Genomic DNA, 18,627 nt, shown 5'->3' with positions numbered 1-18,627 from the left:
CTCGGGCTCGCTCGGCCTCAAATCGTCGAGTTTGTTCTGACCCCGGATGCCGATTTGTGAATGTGGCCTGGGGTCCAGTGGAGTTGACCAAGGTGGCAACCCCAAGGAAAGGTCCCAGAGACAGCCGGGAACCGCCTGCTCAGCTGTAGCTGGTGCCCTGAGACACATTCCCACGTTCACACGCAAGTGCAAGTAGAAACTTCGTAAGGAGCCACTCCTGGGCTTGGTGCCGTTGGAGTGCAGCACTTTGGTCAGAAGGTTTCTTTGGGCCACTTGACTCCTTTTGACGAGCCATCCAAGGCCCCAGGTTTTTCAAGGGTTCTTTCAGTTCAGTGAAATAAGAAGAGCCTTCTTTTGGGGAAAAATAAGCAGCCTGGCTTGGGGTTGTTTGGTGTGTTGTGTGTTTTCTTGTGGTGGTGGTATGGTTGTTGATGGCCATACCTATTGGAATCAGGAAACCCCTTTTCATTGAAAACAGTGAGAGAAAGCGCATCCCTCAAGTGTTTGGGAGAAGCATCTTCCTGGAAATCTCACCTCGCCTTTCATTGTCACACCTGCCGCCGTGCCTGTACTTTTCTGATGTTTGGACTCAAAGATTCCTGATAGGTTTCGTGTGTAACTTCTCCCCCTGCCCCCTTCTTTGGCAGGGTGTTTGTGTGGAGATCGACTACAATGCTTAGTTTTATTTTTTTTAATGCTTAAGATAGCAAGAAGGGCAACAGTTTTGTTTTGTTTTGTTTCTATTTTTTCTTTGAAGAGGTTATTGCTGCCAAACCAGGGGAGGAAATCTATCGAGGCTTGATTTTTCAACTGTGGACGCTCGAATGCTCGTAGCTCCATACTTGCTTTTCACATGCGTTCTTTCCTCGATCCGTTCATCTTCAGAGCCATCTGACAGTGGGAAGATTGGAAGTCAAATACGAAAATATTTTCTTTCCCTATCATTTCATGGACAACTATAACATCCCCATCCCCAGATAGACATTGGGATGTTTGATCTCTGTCACGGTGGCATAGATAGACCGAACCGAGTCTCTCCTTTGTCCCCAAGAGCTATACTATTTTCTGTATTTATTTTTTTTGCTCGCGCCCAACATACTGGGCGTTGCTTGGTCCTACATGCATCTCTGTGTACCAAGTGTGAGTGTAAGTGACTGCTTACGAGGGGAGTGCGTACAAAGAGGACCCGAGGTAGTTTTCTCCATGCATGCCGGTAGAGGCTCAGATGCCACGATGGGTGGTGATTAATGTATAATCTGTTTTTCAAGTTGGTGAAATAGCTAGTGCTTCGCAATGTTTATTTTCCTGAACATTAATGAATAATTTAAATTGCCTTTAGTCTGGAGGTACGACCAGGCATTTTTCACTTTCCCCAAGCCACCGGAATAAGTGATCAGCCCTACGCTTTAGAACTGGCCAAATGAAATCACGTTTTACGAATATCTAGTGGTCAGGCTTGGAGATTGATCTAACTTCCTGTGTTCGCCTGACACCACAGTGGCCCTGATGACGTTAGGAAGCCACCCCACCCCAGACCCACCCTCGTCTTGGGGTTACCACATACATCCTTAAAAATTAATTTCTAAAAATAAAAAATTTCTATTGTGGGGCTTCACAGTTTTTGTTGTTTTGCTTTTGTTTTTCTTTTTTAAAGGGAGGGAACGCAACGAGGTAAACAAGAGCCGTTTCTGGTTGGTGAGAGGAAATAGAAAAATAAACCTGTCTGCAAATACCGTGGGGGGAAAAAGACTCTCTCTAAAATAACGTTCTAGCAATGAAATTGCAGAATCATTATGTGAATGAGCTGAATTGCTTTGTGTATCATCGCATAAAAATTTTTTGCACAGATAATATGTCTAATAGAAGGACACATTTTTTGAAAGCACATCCCCCCCTACTACCACACGCACTACACAACCCTCCTCCAGTAGATAGCTGCACTGCAGGTCTCGCTCACACAGTCGACTAGCGCCACCTTATGGACAATTAGGGGAAATCCTGCTTTCCCTGTTTGGGCTTTAAAAAATGTAGTCAATTGACTTAACATAATGATAGCAGTTTTAACAAAGATAATAACCCTGACCCCTCCCCCACTTTGCTCTTGTTTTTCAGGCATCTGATGCCAACTCTGAGAAACTCTTCAACACTGTTGCAAACAAAGGTAAGACTCCCCAATCGAGTGATGGCTTTGGGCGATGACTTGTGTTTCATTGTTGCCGAGGAAAGAAGGAAGCAAGGATAGAGCACACCATTCCTTTCTTCCCGGGAGCTACGATTTCGATTTTGTGCCTTTGCTTGGAGATGGGCGCTGTGGGCTTTGGGGGACGGCGTTCAAAACCCAGCTCGTGTTTTATTGTTTTGGTTTGCTTCCGTTTTAAAAAATACATTGAATCCGTATTGCAATTAATTTGATGATGAAGGGAGCTGTAATGGAGAGTAGTGGTTTTCAGCAGACCTTTAACACAGTTACTTATCAGCCCTGTAATATACCAGGGGTCTGCTCTGGGTGCAGGCACTAGGGGGTCCACACCCAGCCTTCCTCTGCTGCGTGCTCTTGTGTGAAGTTAGAATTGAGCGAGCGAGCGAGCGAGAGAGAGAGAGAGAGAGAGAGAAGGCAACACGCAAATATGTCGTCTCCCATTAATTTCTCCCAACAGCCATCGAGCATAGCAGAGGCTCATGATAGAGTTGGACAGTCCGGGGAAGCTTACCTTAAATCACTGCCAGTCAGCTTCAGTGCAGCATCTGTAGCAGTGTTGTTTACAGTGATAAATTGCAGGGCCGGCTTTAACCACTGGTTTTGCAAAGGAGGTGGTCCTTGGAAAGGTAGAAACCGAATAAATGACGTGGTGCGTGTTTCCTGCCTGAGCCTGTGCAGCCCGATTTGAGGGAGACGGCCCAGTAATTGCTAAATAAACGCATATCCGTGTGTGAGGCATTGGGCCACTAACCAAAAGGTCAGCAGTTCCAGCCTTCCAGCTGTTAAAAGGGTAAAAGATGAGTCTGTCTTGCTCAGGCGAGATTTACAGCCTTGGAAACCCTGCACCGTGTCAGCATGAGTCAGTCCACTCACCCGCAGGGGTGTCCATTTTTCTGCGTGTCGTTTCTTGTCTTTTAACTTTACTGCAAGCTGGTTCGTTGGCGCGCTGAAGAGATTCTTTGGGACCGCAAGGGAGAGGGCCTTGACCGTGTGAAATGGGAAGGGAGACCCACCCCAGCTTCTTCTGCTGAGGCCAGCTAGCTTGGTTCTCTCTGTGTGCCTTGTGCGGTGTTCTTTTTTTTTTTGGCCAAGCTGGTTAGCAAAATGCCTTTTGCTGGTTATTTGTAGAATTTGAACCACCCGCATGCACTTGGCTGCAGCGGTGCATTTTCCCTGGAGGTGGACGCAGGGACACACCGACCCGAACGAAGGACTGCGTCGGATTGCAATGTTTTATTGTGTAATGGCCCGCATTCTAGGTTCATATTTCCATCCTAGCCTTTGATGGGGGGACGTTTGTGTAGGTTTGGTACCTGGGATGCTCAAAGCCCCCAAAAAGAAGAGAGCTCGCCCCTAGGTATAGCTGCATCATGGGCATTGGTTATCTCCTTTGCCAGAGGGCAGGGGATGGAGAGAGAGAGCCGGCAGCCCACTGAGGAAGAGGAGGTGGTGGGATGGGGAGACTTGGAGTTGATCTGGGTCACTAATAAGCCCTCACTCCCACCCCCACCCCAGATTTCCATTCATTTGCTAATCTGCCGTGGAAAGGTGTCCAATGTGCTTCGTCTTGCCAGGATCGGGAGTGTGTGGCCAGGGAGTGCCTGCATCCATCCACGAGGCCCTCCCACCCGGAAGGAGTCAGTGTCCTTTCCACCTCTGCCCTCCGCCTGCCCCCTTGGGCAATCAAACATTTCTCACACGCTTATTTTTGTTTACTTATAGAGACTGGTTTGTGGCATCTACTTGGTAGTGAATAGTCGCCTGCACGCGCACACAACCTCCTTTCTTGGAAGCCGCTTTTCAGGTGGTGGTCATGGGGAAGGGAGGAGGAGGGGGTTAGTTGTCTTGAAAGGATTAGGTTTCTTTGTATACGCTAAAAAATCAACATCGGCTTTCCCCCCCTAAGCCTTGCTTGGGAAACCATGCACAAATAGGCATCTTAGTCGATGGCAGATTATTTCTCTGCCCCTTATTTCCATCAGAATGGCCTTTTCTTTTTTCCTCCCTTTAATGCCTTATGCTAATGCTTGTCGGGACCTGGAGTGAATGACCAGAGCAGCAATCCAGGTGTTGCCAGGGAGCCTGCCCTGCCTCCTGCTTCCTCCCCAGAGGCTAGGAGATTATGGAGGGGGGTAGGAAGGCTTGTGGGGACAGTTTTGTTAAGGGGATTAGGATTCAAAGTGCTAAATGTCATGAAAACAACTTGAAAAAGAGAAGCGGGGTCCTCCTCCATGGATAACGTCTACTAGGGGGCGAACAGGTGCGGAGAGGCTGGTTCTGTGCCCGTGGGTGGGTTTTGGGGTCTGGTTTTCACATCTAGGAGCAGCCGACCATGTGAGCTGGACAGAGGGCTGACAGGGCCTGCAAGGAACTGTCAGCTCCCATCCACATCAAGTTCAAGTTCTTGAGCACAGCAGGCCAGCCTGCCCCAAAGCCAGCTCTCTCTCTAGCTTTTGTCTAGCCTTCTCAGCCCAGAGCAATAAAAAGCCTTGTCAGGAAAGAAGCATTGACACCAGGTAACCAACAGGAGTGGCGAAATCTTCAAAGCCACGGCTTATAGGCCAGGCTAATGAGTGGCTTGGGGGGAGGGGGGTGTCTGGGGAGAGTGTGCACTGGCCTCTCTATCCTGCCATCTCCAGATGCTGGTGGCCACATGTCACTTCTGTCTCCCAGAGGGTGGACCGCACCTAGGCTTTCACACAGAGTGGAGCCTTGGTGGCTTATAGTGAGGTATGCATGCAGCCAAATGGGGCTGCTAACTGAGAGGTCGACAGTTTAAAACCACCAGCCGCTCTGCAGGAGAAAGACGGGGCTTTCTACTCCCACAAAGAGTTCCAGTCTTGGAAACCCACAGGGGTAGTCCTCTCCTGCCCTATAGGGTTGCTATGTGCTGGAACTGATGCGATGGTGGTTTGAGTTTTTTGAGTGGAGGGTGCCGCCGAGCCTGCGGTCCATAAAATGTCACCATGCTTTGGGGGTTGTTGGGCGGGGTCAGCGATCATCTCGCCACCCAGTGTGGTGGAGGCCAGGCAGAATTTCCAGTTGAAAAGCAGGGTGGGCAGAAGAGGCGCTTGGTTCAAGGCCCATGGGGCTGTTTGCCGGGCTTGCCTGTGTCCCTGGCCGGGTCAGGAGTTAGAATCCTACCAGTACCTCCTTGTCCCGGGGCCACACGTCAGGAAGGGTGGTTGTGGAAGTCAGGTGGCATGGAGCTGCCTCCCAGCGACCCTCTAGACAACATACAGACAGAAACACTGCCAGGCCCGCACCCGCCTCACGGCTGTTGTTTGAACCCATTGGTGCAGCCAGTGTCAGCCTTTCTCCAAGAGGCTTCTTGGTTTTTTTAATGACCCTCTCCTTGACCAAGGAGCCCCCGGCGATGTAGCGGCTTACATGTTGCACGCTGATTGCATGGTTGGCAGTTCGAAACCACCAGGCGCTCCTTGAGAGAAAGGCTGGACTTTCTACTCCTGTCAAGAGTTAGACTCGGAAACCCACAGGGATGGGTTGCTATGAGTTAGCATTGACCCAGGGGTACTGAGTTTGGTTTTGTGATCTACTTGACCAAGCCTGGTGGCAAGGGGGGAAGAGAGGATGGTATGGAAACATGAGCAAGTCCAAGTCCGTGCCAACGCTGCCCCCGGGGTGATCCTGGGTCTTCCTCTTGTTGTTCAGTTCTCTGGGTTTCACTGTCACCTCAGAAATACTGTGTCCGTGTGAGCCTCCATCCACTGCCTTCTGATTCCTTTCACGTCCCTCCTCACTAACACGTGTCACCCTGTGTGCATGCGCCTGGCTGCCCAGCCCGCCTGCCCATTTGAAGACTGGGAAGCCAAGCAGTCGCGTGGCCCGGGCTCAGGTTGTAAACGTGGAGGCAGGTTTCACCCGAATCAAGGTCGTGGCTGCCTTATTTAATCTTTATGCATTCCCCTGTTCGCAGGATGTTCATATGTGAGTTTTATGAAGCCTTCTGTCTTGGTGGCTCAGCCATCTGGCAAAGACAAAACTTAATTTTCCCAGTGAGACCCAACAGAGAGAGAGACTGACGCCCCGGTTACTGTTGACGTCCTTCGGAACAGCGGGGTCTGTGCCCACAATTCTAGCACCTCTTTCTTGCAAAGGAGCCTCCCAGAAATTCCATAGCAGCCAGGACTTGGTATCCTTGCTCACCGGTGCTGGGGCCTGCCAGTGTGGATGTTTCTGGCACTTTGAGATATAGACCTCCCCCCCAGAACAAAACGAAACCTCACTGCCTTCCAGGCACTACTGATTCATAGTGACCCCATAGGACAGGGTAGAACTGCCCCTGTGGGTTTCTAAAACGAACTCTTTAGGGGAATAGAAAGCCTCATCTTTGTCCCACAAAGCCACTGGTGGTTTCGAACTGCTGACCTTGCAGATGGCAGCCCAGTGTGTAACCACTGTGCCACCAGGGCTCCCCTGGGCTCTGCACGGTCAGCCTGCCACGATAGTTCATGTCTTGCAGAGCTCCCAGGTTCCCCGGACAGAGTCTTCAGAAGCTCCACCATGACGTATGTGGTATGAGCTCTGAGATGTTGGCATCCCAGCAAGGTTCCCATCCGCTGCTGTTTGGGGTTTGGGGTTACCAGGCCTGACCGGCTGCTTTTCTTGTCTCCGTGTTCTCTTTTCCAGCTTGTTCCTGAGGAGCCCTGGTGGTGGAGCGGGTTACTTGTTGGGCTGCTGACCAACTGCCAGGTCAGCAGTTCTAAACTGCCAGCTACTCTGTGGGAGAAAGATGAGGCTTTCTACTCCCGTACATATTCCCAGCCTCAGAAACCTATAGGGGGCAGTTCTCCCGTGTCCTGTAAGGGTCACGATGAGCCAGAAGGGACTCAGCGAGGTTGGGGTTTTAGGTTTCTTTGTTTATCCTGCAACCAGGACAGCTTTCAAAGCCTGATGGTGGCCGGGGGGGTTCTCGCACCCCTTGACTTTCTATCTCTTTCTGTTCACTTTCCCTTTGTCTCCTTGTGGAGTTGACCATCCTCCACCCCCTCACCCACCCCCCAAAAAAACAACAACCAAACAACCAAACCTGCTGCCATTGAGTTGATGCCAAATCATAGCAACCCTATAGGACAGGGTAGAACTACCTCTGGGGGTTTCTGAGATGGTAGCACTTTATGTGGGAGTAGAAAGCGCTTCTCGCCCGCAGAGGAGCTGTTGGTTTTGAACTGCTGACCTTGGGGTTAGCAGCCCAGGTGTCTGGAATAGCTGGAGGTGGGTGTGCCTGGAGAACTGGAGCACCTCAGAAGTCTCCGCTGGCTCAGAGTGCTAAGAATCCTGGTCTAGCCAGATATGTAAGGTAGAGTTAGGGTCATGATAGTTGGGGGAGGAAGCATAAAAGACCCAGAGGAAAGCTGTATGTTTCATCATTAGTGTTTTATACGTGAGATAATTGCTTGGTTTGGTGACAAAAAAAGATAAGGGTTCTGTTACCACCAAGGCCAACAGTTGTTTTAGCGGGACGTCCCTCCCTTAAAACAAAGGCCACTGTGTTGCTTTTGCTGAAAGTAGAAGCATGCCGCTCACTAAAGGAGGGTGGGGGGTTGAGAAGCTTTCTGTTTTTTTAATTTCTAAAGGAAAGGTTTCGCGTTTAAAGTGGTACACAGAGGGGGTGCTCATGTTAAAGTCCCTTGGCTGTCTCTGGGTTGAGTTGCAAGGAGACCCATAGCAAAACCCGAACTCGCTGCCATTGAGTCGATGCCGACTCAGAGGCCCTGCAGGACAGGGCAGGTGGTGAAACAGACAGACGGCTTTCCCCTGGTTCTTCACTGCTGCCCCAGACGGTGACTCTCCCCGGAGGAGAAAGTCTCCTCATTCACTGGAGGAGCAGGGTGTGCCGGTGGCTTCAAACTGCTGACCTTGCAGTTAGCGGCCCAGTAAGGCGCCTAACAAAATCATTGTCAGTCCTGTTCCTGATGTGCGCAAGCGTGAAAGGGAGGGGTCACGCCGAGCCTTTGGAAATGAGGTCGATTCTGTTGTAGTTCGGCTTCAGATTTTGGATTTTTAGCATCCTGAAGTCCTCGATAAGAAAGAGTGCTTGGTACTATTTCAGAGCTTCGGCCTGGGTTTCTTAGGCTCTGGAGCTAGATAGACGGCTGACGTGTAGAGAGTTAAATGCTATTGCGGTGTAATTGGTACTTGATTGAGACAATGAGCAGTTCCATGCTGCCTGCTATCCTGAACTGCAAATAGCATGCAATCAGCTTCTTTTGTTATGGAAATTGATCTTCCTATAGAAGCAGGCTCCTACATACAGAATCTGTTGTATAGAAAATGATTCCCTGAGAATTCTTGGAGACAGAGGCCTCCTACCCTTCTTGGGAGACCACTGAGAAGGGGTGAAAATGACCCCACGTGGCGAGTGATGTTTCCCTGAACATGGCCTTCACCAGTGGGCTTCAGGGACCAGAGGTGGAAGATGCTCCAGGCACTCATCCCATTGGATCTTGGGGCATCAGAAACATTTTGGAGGCTAGAGCTCCCAATGTAGACTTTCCTAACGTTTGACTTGGGAACAACCGTGAGCCTTGGTGGCATGGTGGTCAAAGCACTCGGGGATTTTATTACTCCAATGGGTGCTTGGTGGGAACCCACTGACTGTCCCCAATGAGATAGAAGGGACTGTTTGCTTCTAGGAAGAATCACAGCCTTGGAAACCCTATGGGGGGCAGTTAATTCTGTTTTGGGGAGCTACCATGCGTAAGTGGAAAGAACCCTGGTGTGGGGTGGTTTGGTTACCTGTTGGACTGCTAACTGCAAGGTCAGCTGTTTGAACCCACCAGCCACTTTCCAGGTGGAAAACAGGGCTCTTTACTCTCATAAAGTTATTGACAGGCTCAGAAGGCCTGAGGGGCAGTTCTGTTCCATCTTACTGGGTCACTATGAGTCATCATCGATGGGATGTCAGTGAGAGAGAGAGGTGGCATAGTGGGGTTATGCATTGGGCTGCTTATTGCAAAGTCAGCAGTTCAAAACCACCAGAGAAAGAGGAAGCTTTCTACTCCCATGATGAGTTACAGTCTATGAGACCCGCACACAGCAGGCTATTGTAGTCTGTCCTGTGGGGACGCTATGAGTCAGAAGTGACTTAATGGCGGAGAGTTTGGTTTGTGAGTTTTTATCACTGTAGGAGAGGTGTCCTAGTGGCATCGTGGGTTATCACTTGGGCTGTTTAACCATTAGTTCAGTGGTTCGAACCCACCAGCTGCTCCACAGGAGAAAGATGAGACTTTCTACTTTCAAGCCGTGTCAGGAGTTAGTCTTGGAAACCCTAAGGGGCAGTTCTACCATGTCCTCTCGGGTCACTGGGTGAAAATCAACTTGGCAGCAGGCGTTTTGTTTGTTTGATCACTGTAGGGCCCGATGGCTTTGAGGTGGAACTTTGGCAGCGTAGGGGCTTCCAAAAGTCCATGGAATAAGAAGATAACGACATTTGCCCCACGGATCTTTTGAAGTCCCCTTGTACAGTTCTCCCTTGGTGTGTGTGTGTGTGTGTCATACATTGGTTTCAGGAGCCCTTCCAAAAATCCAAGGATGCTCAAATCCCTTATATGAAAGGGCGTCTTTGGATATCCCCTGCACATGCCCTCTCGGCCTGCAAGGACATAGAAGTGCGGCCTGCTTGGTAGACTGTGCGGAGGATACAATGTAACAGCTCCATCTTTAACACTGTAGCAGCTCCTCCTCCTCCTCCTCCTCCGGTTGAGACAGCTGTTGAAAAGCCACTCTGGTTACTTTGAAGCCCTCTTCAAAAGCCCTTCACTTTGTTGGGTAGAAGCAGGTTCTACAGGCTTCACCATCTGAGCCAACAAACTTCTGTGTCTGCCGAGCTTGTCGATCTACCCATGCGATCTACCCATGCTCGGTGGTCAGTTGGTGTGGTGTGAGGTGGTCACACTCTGCAGAGATAAACCATCACACTGATTCTCAAGAGACTTGACTGAGACTAGTCCCTGGCAAAGGGGTGCCTGGGACACTTTCTAGAAGTTCAGGGCTGAACCCCCAGCCTGGGAGTCTCCTGTGTGTAGGAACCCAACCTCTGGATTCTGTCTACTCTCTTGACAACTGCCAGGGGGGTGGGGGGAAAAATTCCTGTTTTCTCTGAAAACGTATGTTTATTTAAGTCAGTTTTCTTTTTTTGCTGCACAATCTGGATTCCATTCAGTCAGTTACCACTCCAATTAACTAACAATTATTTAACATTAACAGTAATTACAGACGCCAGTTAAGCGCCTACAGATGTCAACTGTTAGCTTTGTACCTAATCACTCAATGAAATGGAGAAAGTTCAACAAACATCAATTAGCCAAGCAATTAGTATGAGTTAGGAAAGAGCATGTTATCATGTGTGAGCTGATTCAATTTATTTTATTTTGGCAGTAAGGCGGCACACAGGAGGCAAGCAGCGACTTAAGTTCTGAGGATAAGATAAAACGCCATTGTCTTGCCTGTTTACATAAGAATCCCCGTCCTTCCCTGTGCCCAAGTTAACTAACACTCTTGCCTGGAATGTAGTGAAACTAGGAAAATGGGTCTCAATTACTCAGAGAGGGAGAGACCTTCTGCCCAGCCATGATCAGCCTGGTGAAGCCGTGTTGGGAAATGAAGAAACCCGTGGAGGTGCCACACTAGGCAATGCCGGGAAGGGACAGTGGAGAGTGTGCTTGCGTCCCCACTCCAGTTATCGCGCTGCGTTTCCAGGTGCTGTGGGTTTGGTCCCAAGCCCCAGGGGGAGCAGGTAGGGTGGCAGTTTCCACCAGTGCCTTTTATGTCACCCCAAGCAACAGTGGCAGTATCTTACCTGTTTCCGTTTCCATCCCCTCCAAGAGGGGACAGCTCTCTGTTGGGTCTCAGGAGGAGATGCTGGGCTTGCATTCAGGGGGTGTGCCAAGGAGTCTCTGGGGCACGGTCGTGAAGCCCTGGGCTGCTAACCCTGAGGTTGGCAGTTTGACCCCACCAGCAGCTTTCGTGGGTGGTTAGGCCTGCCCATCTGATCCCTGAACGATTCCAGAAAAAACACCCTTATTGCTGTTGATTACTCTTGGACTCCTTTTGACCCTAGAGGGCAGGGAAGAACTGCCCTGGGGGGTTCTGAGACTGTCTCTCGTGATGAGAGTGTGGGTCAGGTTAGCTGTGTGTGCACAGCGTGTCCAGAAAGCTCAGCAGGGAGGATTGCTTCTAAAAGGGGATTCCTGCCAAGAAAGATGGCTAGGTGCACCAGGGAACCCACCCTACAAGGAAGTCTGCCCACAGCCAGTAAGAAAGAGCCCCCCCACCCCCAGAAAAAAAAATAACCTCAGTGCTACTGAGAGGATTCCGGCTCATCGGACAGAGTAGAACTGCTCCTATCGGTTTTGCCTCAAAAAAAGAGAATAGTCTTGTTTCTAAATTTTAAATTAAAAAAAAAAAAGAGAAAGCCTCGTATTTTTCCTTCAGAGCCACTGGTAGTATCGAACTGTAGGCCTTGCAGTTAGCAGCCCAACGTGTAACCACTGTGCCACCAGCACTTCCCATCAGGCTATAGTTCTGTTAGTCTGCATGCACGCTGCAGAAACCTCATTACTCCAAGGGCTGCCGTGGCGGGCGAGCCACAGTGGCCACCGTTCGTGGCCTTGGTTGCTGTTCTCTTGCTGGGGCTCAAACCCAAGGCGCAGCCCATCATCCTGGTTATCAGAAACGGGGCCGCTGAAAGGAAACCAACTTGTTGCCATCACGGTCCATCCTGACTCACAGCCACCCTTTAGGACAGACTAGACCGGTCCCCGTGGGTTTCTGAGGCTGTAACACTTTACGGGAATAAAAGGTCTCTCCCTTCTCCTGGGGAGGGGCCGGTGGCATCTAACTGCATAACTCATTGTTGGCTGTTCAACGCTTAACCCACTGTGCCACCAGGCCCCCCCTGCTTAAAGCCTCTGCTTATATGCACTGAGTAGGCTGACCCCGCCCTCTCATTGGTTGAAACAAGTCACGTGGCCATGGTTTGCACACTGGGATGAGGGAAGCTAAACTCCTATCACCATGAAGGAGCGTCCTTAGCCTGGGCGTTGGAAGGAACACACGCACCAATCCAGCCATTCGCTCTGCTGTGCAGGCGTCCGCTCAGCGTGGCCACTTCTGGGAATACGGGTCGGGGCCAGGGGGCCTGGGAAGGGTGGCAGGGACTACAGATCCTCTTGATGACAAAATTAGTCTTTCCTGTTAGCCACCTGCCCCGTTCCCAGCCATTTGCATAGTGCACCTAGGAAGTGAGATCCAATAAAATCATCAAGGAGTGAATGACCTCACTGCTGTTGACCACTGTTAGCAGACCTTCAGGGACTGGTGAGCCGGCTGCCCGGAACCTCAGAAGTGCTGTCCAGGGCCTGCAAAGAATCAATGCGTGGGACCAGGCAAGGTGCCTAGTGCCTTGCAAGGTCAATCTGAGATAGCACGGTCGCCCTGGAGGAGCCGAGATGGCCTGCCTAGTAGTGTAAGCCTGGTTGCCGTGGGGTTTGCATTTGGGAAGTCCCGCCAACTTGGTTTTGACTTATGATGTGCCATATAGACTTGGAGGCCACTGACATAAATGTGAGCACCAATTTTCAAACTCTGTAGCCTGGGCACAGTCCATCACCTCTCACAGAGGAATGAGCACTTTGTAGACATTATGTTATTCCAATCTCATCGTTACTCTGAGAGGTGACCGTCAGCCCATGCTACAGAAGGAAAAACGGGTACTCACATTACAACCAGGCCCCCATCATCTAGTTAGGGATACTGAGCTGAAGGAGCCCTGGTGGCCCAACGTTTGCTAACCAAACATCAGCTGAGCATCCAAAAGGCCAGGCCATTTACTCCCATCAAGATTGCCGCCTAGACTACTGGGCGCCATCGGGCCATCATGAGCCAGAAATGGCTTGGCAGCACTTATCAACAGCAGCCGGTGCTCAGCCGGCGGAGTGTTTTCTGTATACATGAGATCAGCTGGTGCTCTGCAGAACTCTGGGATTGATAGCAGCACAGGAGCTTCACCAGCATTGCCCTCGCCTCACAGGTTAGGAAACTGAAGCCAAGTGTTCATCTCTACATAGGGCTCGTTTGCATTTAGGCGCCCTGGTGGCATAGCTGTTACGCTTTGGGTGGAGAACCACAAGTTCAGCAGTTAGAAACCACCAGCCACACCGCAGAAGACGGATCCCCTTAAAGAGCAACAGTCTCAGGAAACCCCCAGAGGCAGTTCTGCTGTGTCCCGTAGGGTCGGTGTGAGTCGGGATTGACTCGATGGCAGTGAGTGAGTTTTCCTACTTGAACCGAGCAGTGTAGCAGGATGCAACTGTAGACACGTCTGATGTGCGCGCCTCCTGCACGAACCCACGTTACCACGTGGCTTCCGTCGTCTTGCTCTTATAAGTGGGCTGAACTTTGAACTTTCCTTTGGCCTGCCAGATTTCCTTAGAAGTGACATTCGGTTTTCAGGGTCGTTTCCTCTGGCAACCGGTGACATCAGCAGGCAGCGCACATGCGTGCCGGGGAGCAGGCCGTCAGTGGGAGGGGCGTTGCGTGGGCGCTCAGGACTGCTCCTCTGACCCTCGTAAGCCTTGTCTTCTGACGGAGAAGCTGAGAACACATCGCTGCTTCTCTGAGAGTCCTTTTGAAGAGGGTACCGTCTCAAGTGTGCCTGTTAATAGACTGATGTGGGAGGCAGTTCTATTGGGATGCCTTTAAAAGCCACTTGGAAAACATCTCCCCCTCTCAGCCATCACCTTTCACATCTCTCCACACAGTAACATAACATGGAAGCCTAATTTTAGCCCGATGAGCTCATCCTCTCATTCTCTGTTTATTGCTGGGGAAGGCTTTTCCCTAGGAGAGCTCCACACCAGATGCCCCAACCATATCAGCCCTCTAGTGTGATCCCAGCTTCCGACCTCCCAAGTCCGAGCTGCCCTGGGTTGCTGGGCCCACAAACTGGTCCAAAGCTGGAGGTGCCCTCTGGACATGTGGTGCTGGTGCCTGTCCTCGCGTTGCATTGGGAAGGCAATTGGATTCTGACTCTGGGCGACCCCCGTGTGTTTCACACCACAGCCTTCTCAGGGCTGTGAGCTCCGGAAGCTTGCTCTAACGGCGCCTCTGGGTGGGCGCACACCAGTCGCATTTCAACAAGGAGCCCGGGAAATCAACCATTTGCCCGAAGAGCGAGAACCGTATTGAAATGGACTGTTTCCTTCAACGGATATTACTGAGCACCTACCATGCGCCTGGCTATGGTACTGAGCTATGGAGCTACCCGTAGTGAACAAATCATACTACATATACAACTAGAAGAATAAAGAGTTTCCATGAAACGTTAGGGTCCAGACAAGGAGATTTTCTAAGTGTTGTCATGGCAAAGAAGCCACTTACTAAATTTAAAAATATACCTAGCCTCAAGACTTCCCTGGGGAGGGCTCGCTTTCAGCTGAGCCCTGGAGGGTCAGGCAACCAGGAATAGACCCGTTGCCATTGGAATTCAGACTATGTCACCCACCTAGAGTCACGGAACATGAATCACCACCAGTGCTCACACCGTCAGACTCACACCCAGCCCCTTGGGGTTCCCGTGTGAAACACAGATGCGGTCGTCAAGTTCGTCCAATTAAGCTCTTGCACAGCCTGAGATAACCGTCTCCCGTGTCAATGGGGACTTCCTTTTTCTCTCGCTTCTCCCTCCCGGTACGTTCCATTGCTGTCATGTTTGCAGCCTGGCCCCCCTAGGATAAGGTGGTAGGGCTACGTGACAGTCCTAAGCGCAGCTTTGGGAAACGAGATCAGGTTCAGGTTCGAGCTGGGTGACTTGTAACCTCTGTGGCTAACTGGCTGTGGGACTTGGTTTTCTTCTCCAAAACATGAGAAGCGGGGGTGGCCTCCGCGGTCCCTTTCCATTCGGAAGGCCAGTGGATGCTTTAGAGCAGCGGTTCTCAACCTGTGGGTCATGACCCCTTTGGGAGTCGAACCAACCCTTTCACAAGGGTCGCCTGATTCATAACGATAGCAAAATTATAGTGATGAAGTAGCAACGAAAATGATTGTATGGTTGGGGGTCACCGCCACATGAACTGGATTCAAGGTCGTGGCATGAGAAAGGTTGAGAACCACTGCTCTAGAGTGTTCTAGGTCATCTCGAGAGCTGGCGCTTGGCAGACGGCGTGCATTTTCCTTTAATGCCAATGGAAATGTGAATGCCAGCTTTTTTAAGGACAGGCGGCTCATGGTAACGCCACTATAGTCCTGAGCTTTGGTGAGCAAGCATAAATCCCCCCAAAAAACAACAACAAAACTCACTGCCCTTCATTGGAGGCTGACTTGTAGCAATCCTGCAGAACAGCTCCTGTGCCTTTCCAGGATCCATTCTTTACAGGAGTAGAAAGCCCCGTCTTTCTCCCTTGGAGCTGACGGGCGGTTTTGAACTGCTGACCTTGCAGTTAGCAGCCCAAAGCATAACCAATACAGTACCAGGGCTCCTGGTGAGCAAGAATGGGGCTGTATAAACCTCCAGAAGAGCACATCTCTAAGGCGGACCTGAGAAAGAAAAGGGGGGTGAGTCTTTGGGAAGGAAGAGAAGCCCCTTCTTCTCATCCTCTTCCTATCGGGGCATCAGCTATTAAGCATTACCCTCCGAGGATAGGAGGGGCCTGCTACGCTTGTCCAAACCTTGGGTGGTGTTCAAAAAGGGGTTTTGTGAGCTTAGGAAATGTTTGATTACACCCCATTGTCTGTCACAGCCCCTGTGTGGATGTGGCTTCCATTCGACTTGACTTCTTAAGCAAATCTATCGACCCCACCTTGCCACCATTTCTTAGGGCAGGATTGCTACTGGCTAGATGAGGTGGAGGCCCAGGGGTTAGATGCAGAGAAAGTCTCTTGCCCAAGAGCAAGCACCCCTGGAGCAAGCTACCACCAGGCCAACTCATTCTCTAGGGGACTATGCCTTGTACCAGTGGGGATCTAAATGAGGCTGGAATGGACCGTTTACTGTAATCCAGAGAATGTCACCACTGTGCCATCTGTCTGCAGCTGTCAACCGGGCTCCCATGCCAACCCTTCAGCGCTCTGCTTCAGAAGTTAATCTAGGCCTCTGACAGAAGCAGTCTTGCCTTCTACCTTCGCTGTTGCCGGAAGGTGGTACACTTAAGGGCGTCATCCTCTCTATCGCAAAGCGCTGTCAGTTGTTGACTTTACCCACTGTCCGTTGGAGGACATCTGGTTTTCAGGGGAAGGGAGAGCAAGACGGCTGGGTGTCTTGGTGATCCCCCAAGGAAGAACTGCAATTGGATCGAAAGCGAGGACCTCCTTGATTGAATTCGATCGTTTCCAGATCCCTTGTGAGTCCCGTTGGAGAGTTAAGTTCTTTGGACGCCAACCCTGACTTCCCGAGAATGGAAAGCCTTCCGAAGGTGACCTCACACAGAGACCCTTGGGCCCAGCTTTCTGGGTTTGGGGCTGGCACTCAGTGGTGCCCTGGGCCATAGTGGCCACATAGTAGATGACAAACCGAACTTGGGTGATTTTCACATGGGCTTGTGTTTATTTTCTGACCTAACCTGCCCACAGGAAGTAAAAGCTAATCCCTGGCCATCGAGTGGAGTCCTCTTTTTTTCTGTATACGAGCTTCCTTTTTTTTATTTTTTTTAATCGTTTTATTAGGGGCTCATACAACTCTTATCCCAACCCATACGTGCATCAATTGTATAAAGCACTTTTGTACATTCATTGCCCTCGTCATTCTCAGAACATTTGCTCTGAGTGGAGTCCTCTTCATGGCCCCCCATATGTGTCAAAATGGACCTGGGTCCCATCGGGCTTCATGATTGACCAGTTTGGGGGAGGGAGGTAGATCGCCACACCTTCAGAAGGCGAATGTGTCAGGGCGGACTTGAACCGCCAGCCGGTCGGTCAGCAGCTGGGGTGAGCATGTTGACCCTGTTGGCTCTCTTTGCTTGCACTTGTTTGTTGGTAGCCTTTCCTGCTGGCTCCGGGACCCCGGTTGCCCTGTGAGCCCATGCCCACAAGCAGTAGAAAGTCCCCGGTAAGGTAGGGGATGTGGGGGCAACAGAGAGGTGGCACCCAGTTTCTACTCAAGCCTCGCTGCCCGAGGGGGCACCTGCTAATTAGCAAGGGACCTGCTGGGCCTGGGGCTGCCCTGCTGGCTCGAGGGCCTGCCGTCGTGGACCCTCGAGTGAAGCGAAGACAGTTCTTAACACTCTCCCTCTGTTCCCCCGGAGAAACTTGAAAACTGCCTACGCCAAGGGTTTTCTGGCGTTTTGAAAGTTGAGGCGGACTTTTCTGAGCCGCCTCAGCACCCTGCCAGGAACCTCATCTTATTCAAATACCCTAATTGCTGCGAGGTCTGCTGGGCCTCACTCACATCACCCTCACCTCACACCTCACTGACAAACTAGACCTTCACCCGAGGGCTTCATTATGCTCTCTGCCTGTGCACCCGGCCCCAAATACCTCCCCGATACCTGCTCGGCACCCCGGGCGTGCAAGTGACAAACAAATAATTGGGTGAAACAAACCCTGGGCACCCGAGCAGCTGCCACGGGTTGTCGCCGCGCAAGAGCGTCTGCCGCCATCCCCGTCAGCACGCTGCCTGGCGGGTGTCAGGGCGCGTCTTTGAACAGTGGGCTGTGCTGACACCAGGGAATGACAGCTTTGGAAATGGCACGCTAGTTACCGCTGCTGGTGAGGCCTCAAGCCGACCTTGACAAGCGGCTGTCATTCCCGTCCAGGTGACAACTGACACCCCAACGCTGCTGGGAAGAGGGCAGGGGCTGTATCTGGGGGGCAGGTGGGCCAGGCGTTGGTGGCAAGAGCTTCTCCAGAGACACACACATGCTCGCTCACTTAGACACATGGTCGCTCTTCCCCACACACTGATACTGGCTCACAGTCTCGTGCATACTCATATTGTCACACATGCTCTTGCAGTCACAGGTTCACACACACAAACGTCTCCCATAGACTACACTCTTACGCACACATGCTCACTCTCCCACACACGCAGCCATCTCACACCTACACACGCCCACACACATAGCCATGTATTCATGTGCATCCTTCGTCCAGGTACACTGGACGCAGAAACCCCCACACTCAGTCTCTCACATGCTCACACAGTTCACACACCCATGTTCTCACACGCACACACCTATTCCTCACACGGTCACACACTCACCTGCATCTACCACTTATACTCACAACTTCAGCCTCTCACAGGCACACACGCACGCACACACAACCTCACATGGACCTCACCCGCGATCGATGGCGCACTCCCCCACCATTCACACATGCACTCTCTCCCTGACATTCAGTCACATAATACTCTCTCTCCCTCTCCTCCCCACCCTGAGACTTGGTTTTCTTCTCCAAAACATGAGAAGCGG

At 51.2% G+C, this 18,627-nt stretch overlaps 1 protein-coding gene across 1 annotated transcript in view; it reads left to right on the top strand.

The window, feature by feature from the left end:
- The window catches only part of AUTS2 (activator of transcription and developmental regulator AUTS2), a gene marked incomplete at its 5' end in the record, with an annotated part of 1,172,671 nt that overhangs the window by 1,084,458 nt on the left and 69,586 nt on the right, over window positions 1–18,627 (top strand). Inside the window, one exon of the mRNA XM_045284531.1 lies at window positions 2,113–2,161. Within this exon, the coding sequence (XP_045140466.1) occupies window positions 2,113–2,161 (49 nt within the window). The remainder of the gene's footprint in view (window positions 1–2,112; window positions 2,162–18,627) is intronic.

The sequence above is a fragment of the Echinops telfairi genome, unplaced genomic scaffold, assembly GCF_000313985.2.
Source record: "Echinops telfairi isolate 266 unplaced genomic scaffold, ASM31398v2 ScPeMD7_5;HRSCAF=22, whole genome shotgun sequence".
In the NCBI taxonomy this organism is placed as follows: domain Eukaryota; kingdom Metazoa; phylum Chordata; class Mammalia; order Afrosoricida; family Tenrecidae; genus Echinops; species Echinops telfairi.
The sequence above is the reverse complement of the archived record's forward strand: the minus strand, read 5'-3'. Positions and strand labels throughout refer to the sequence as shown.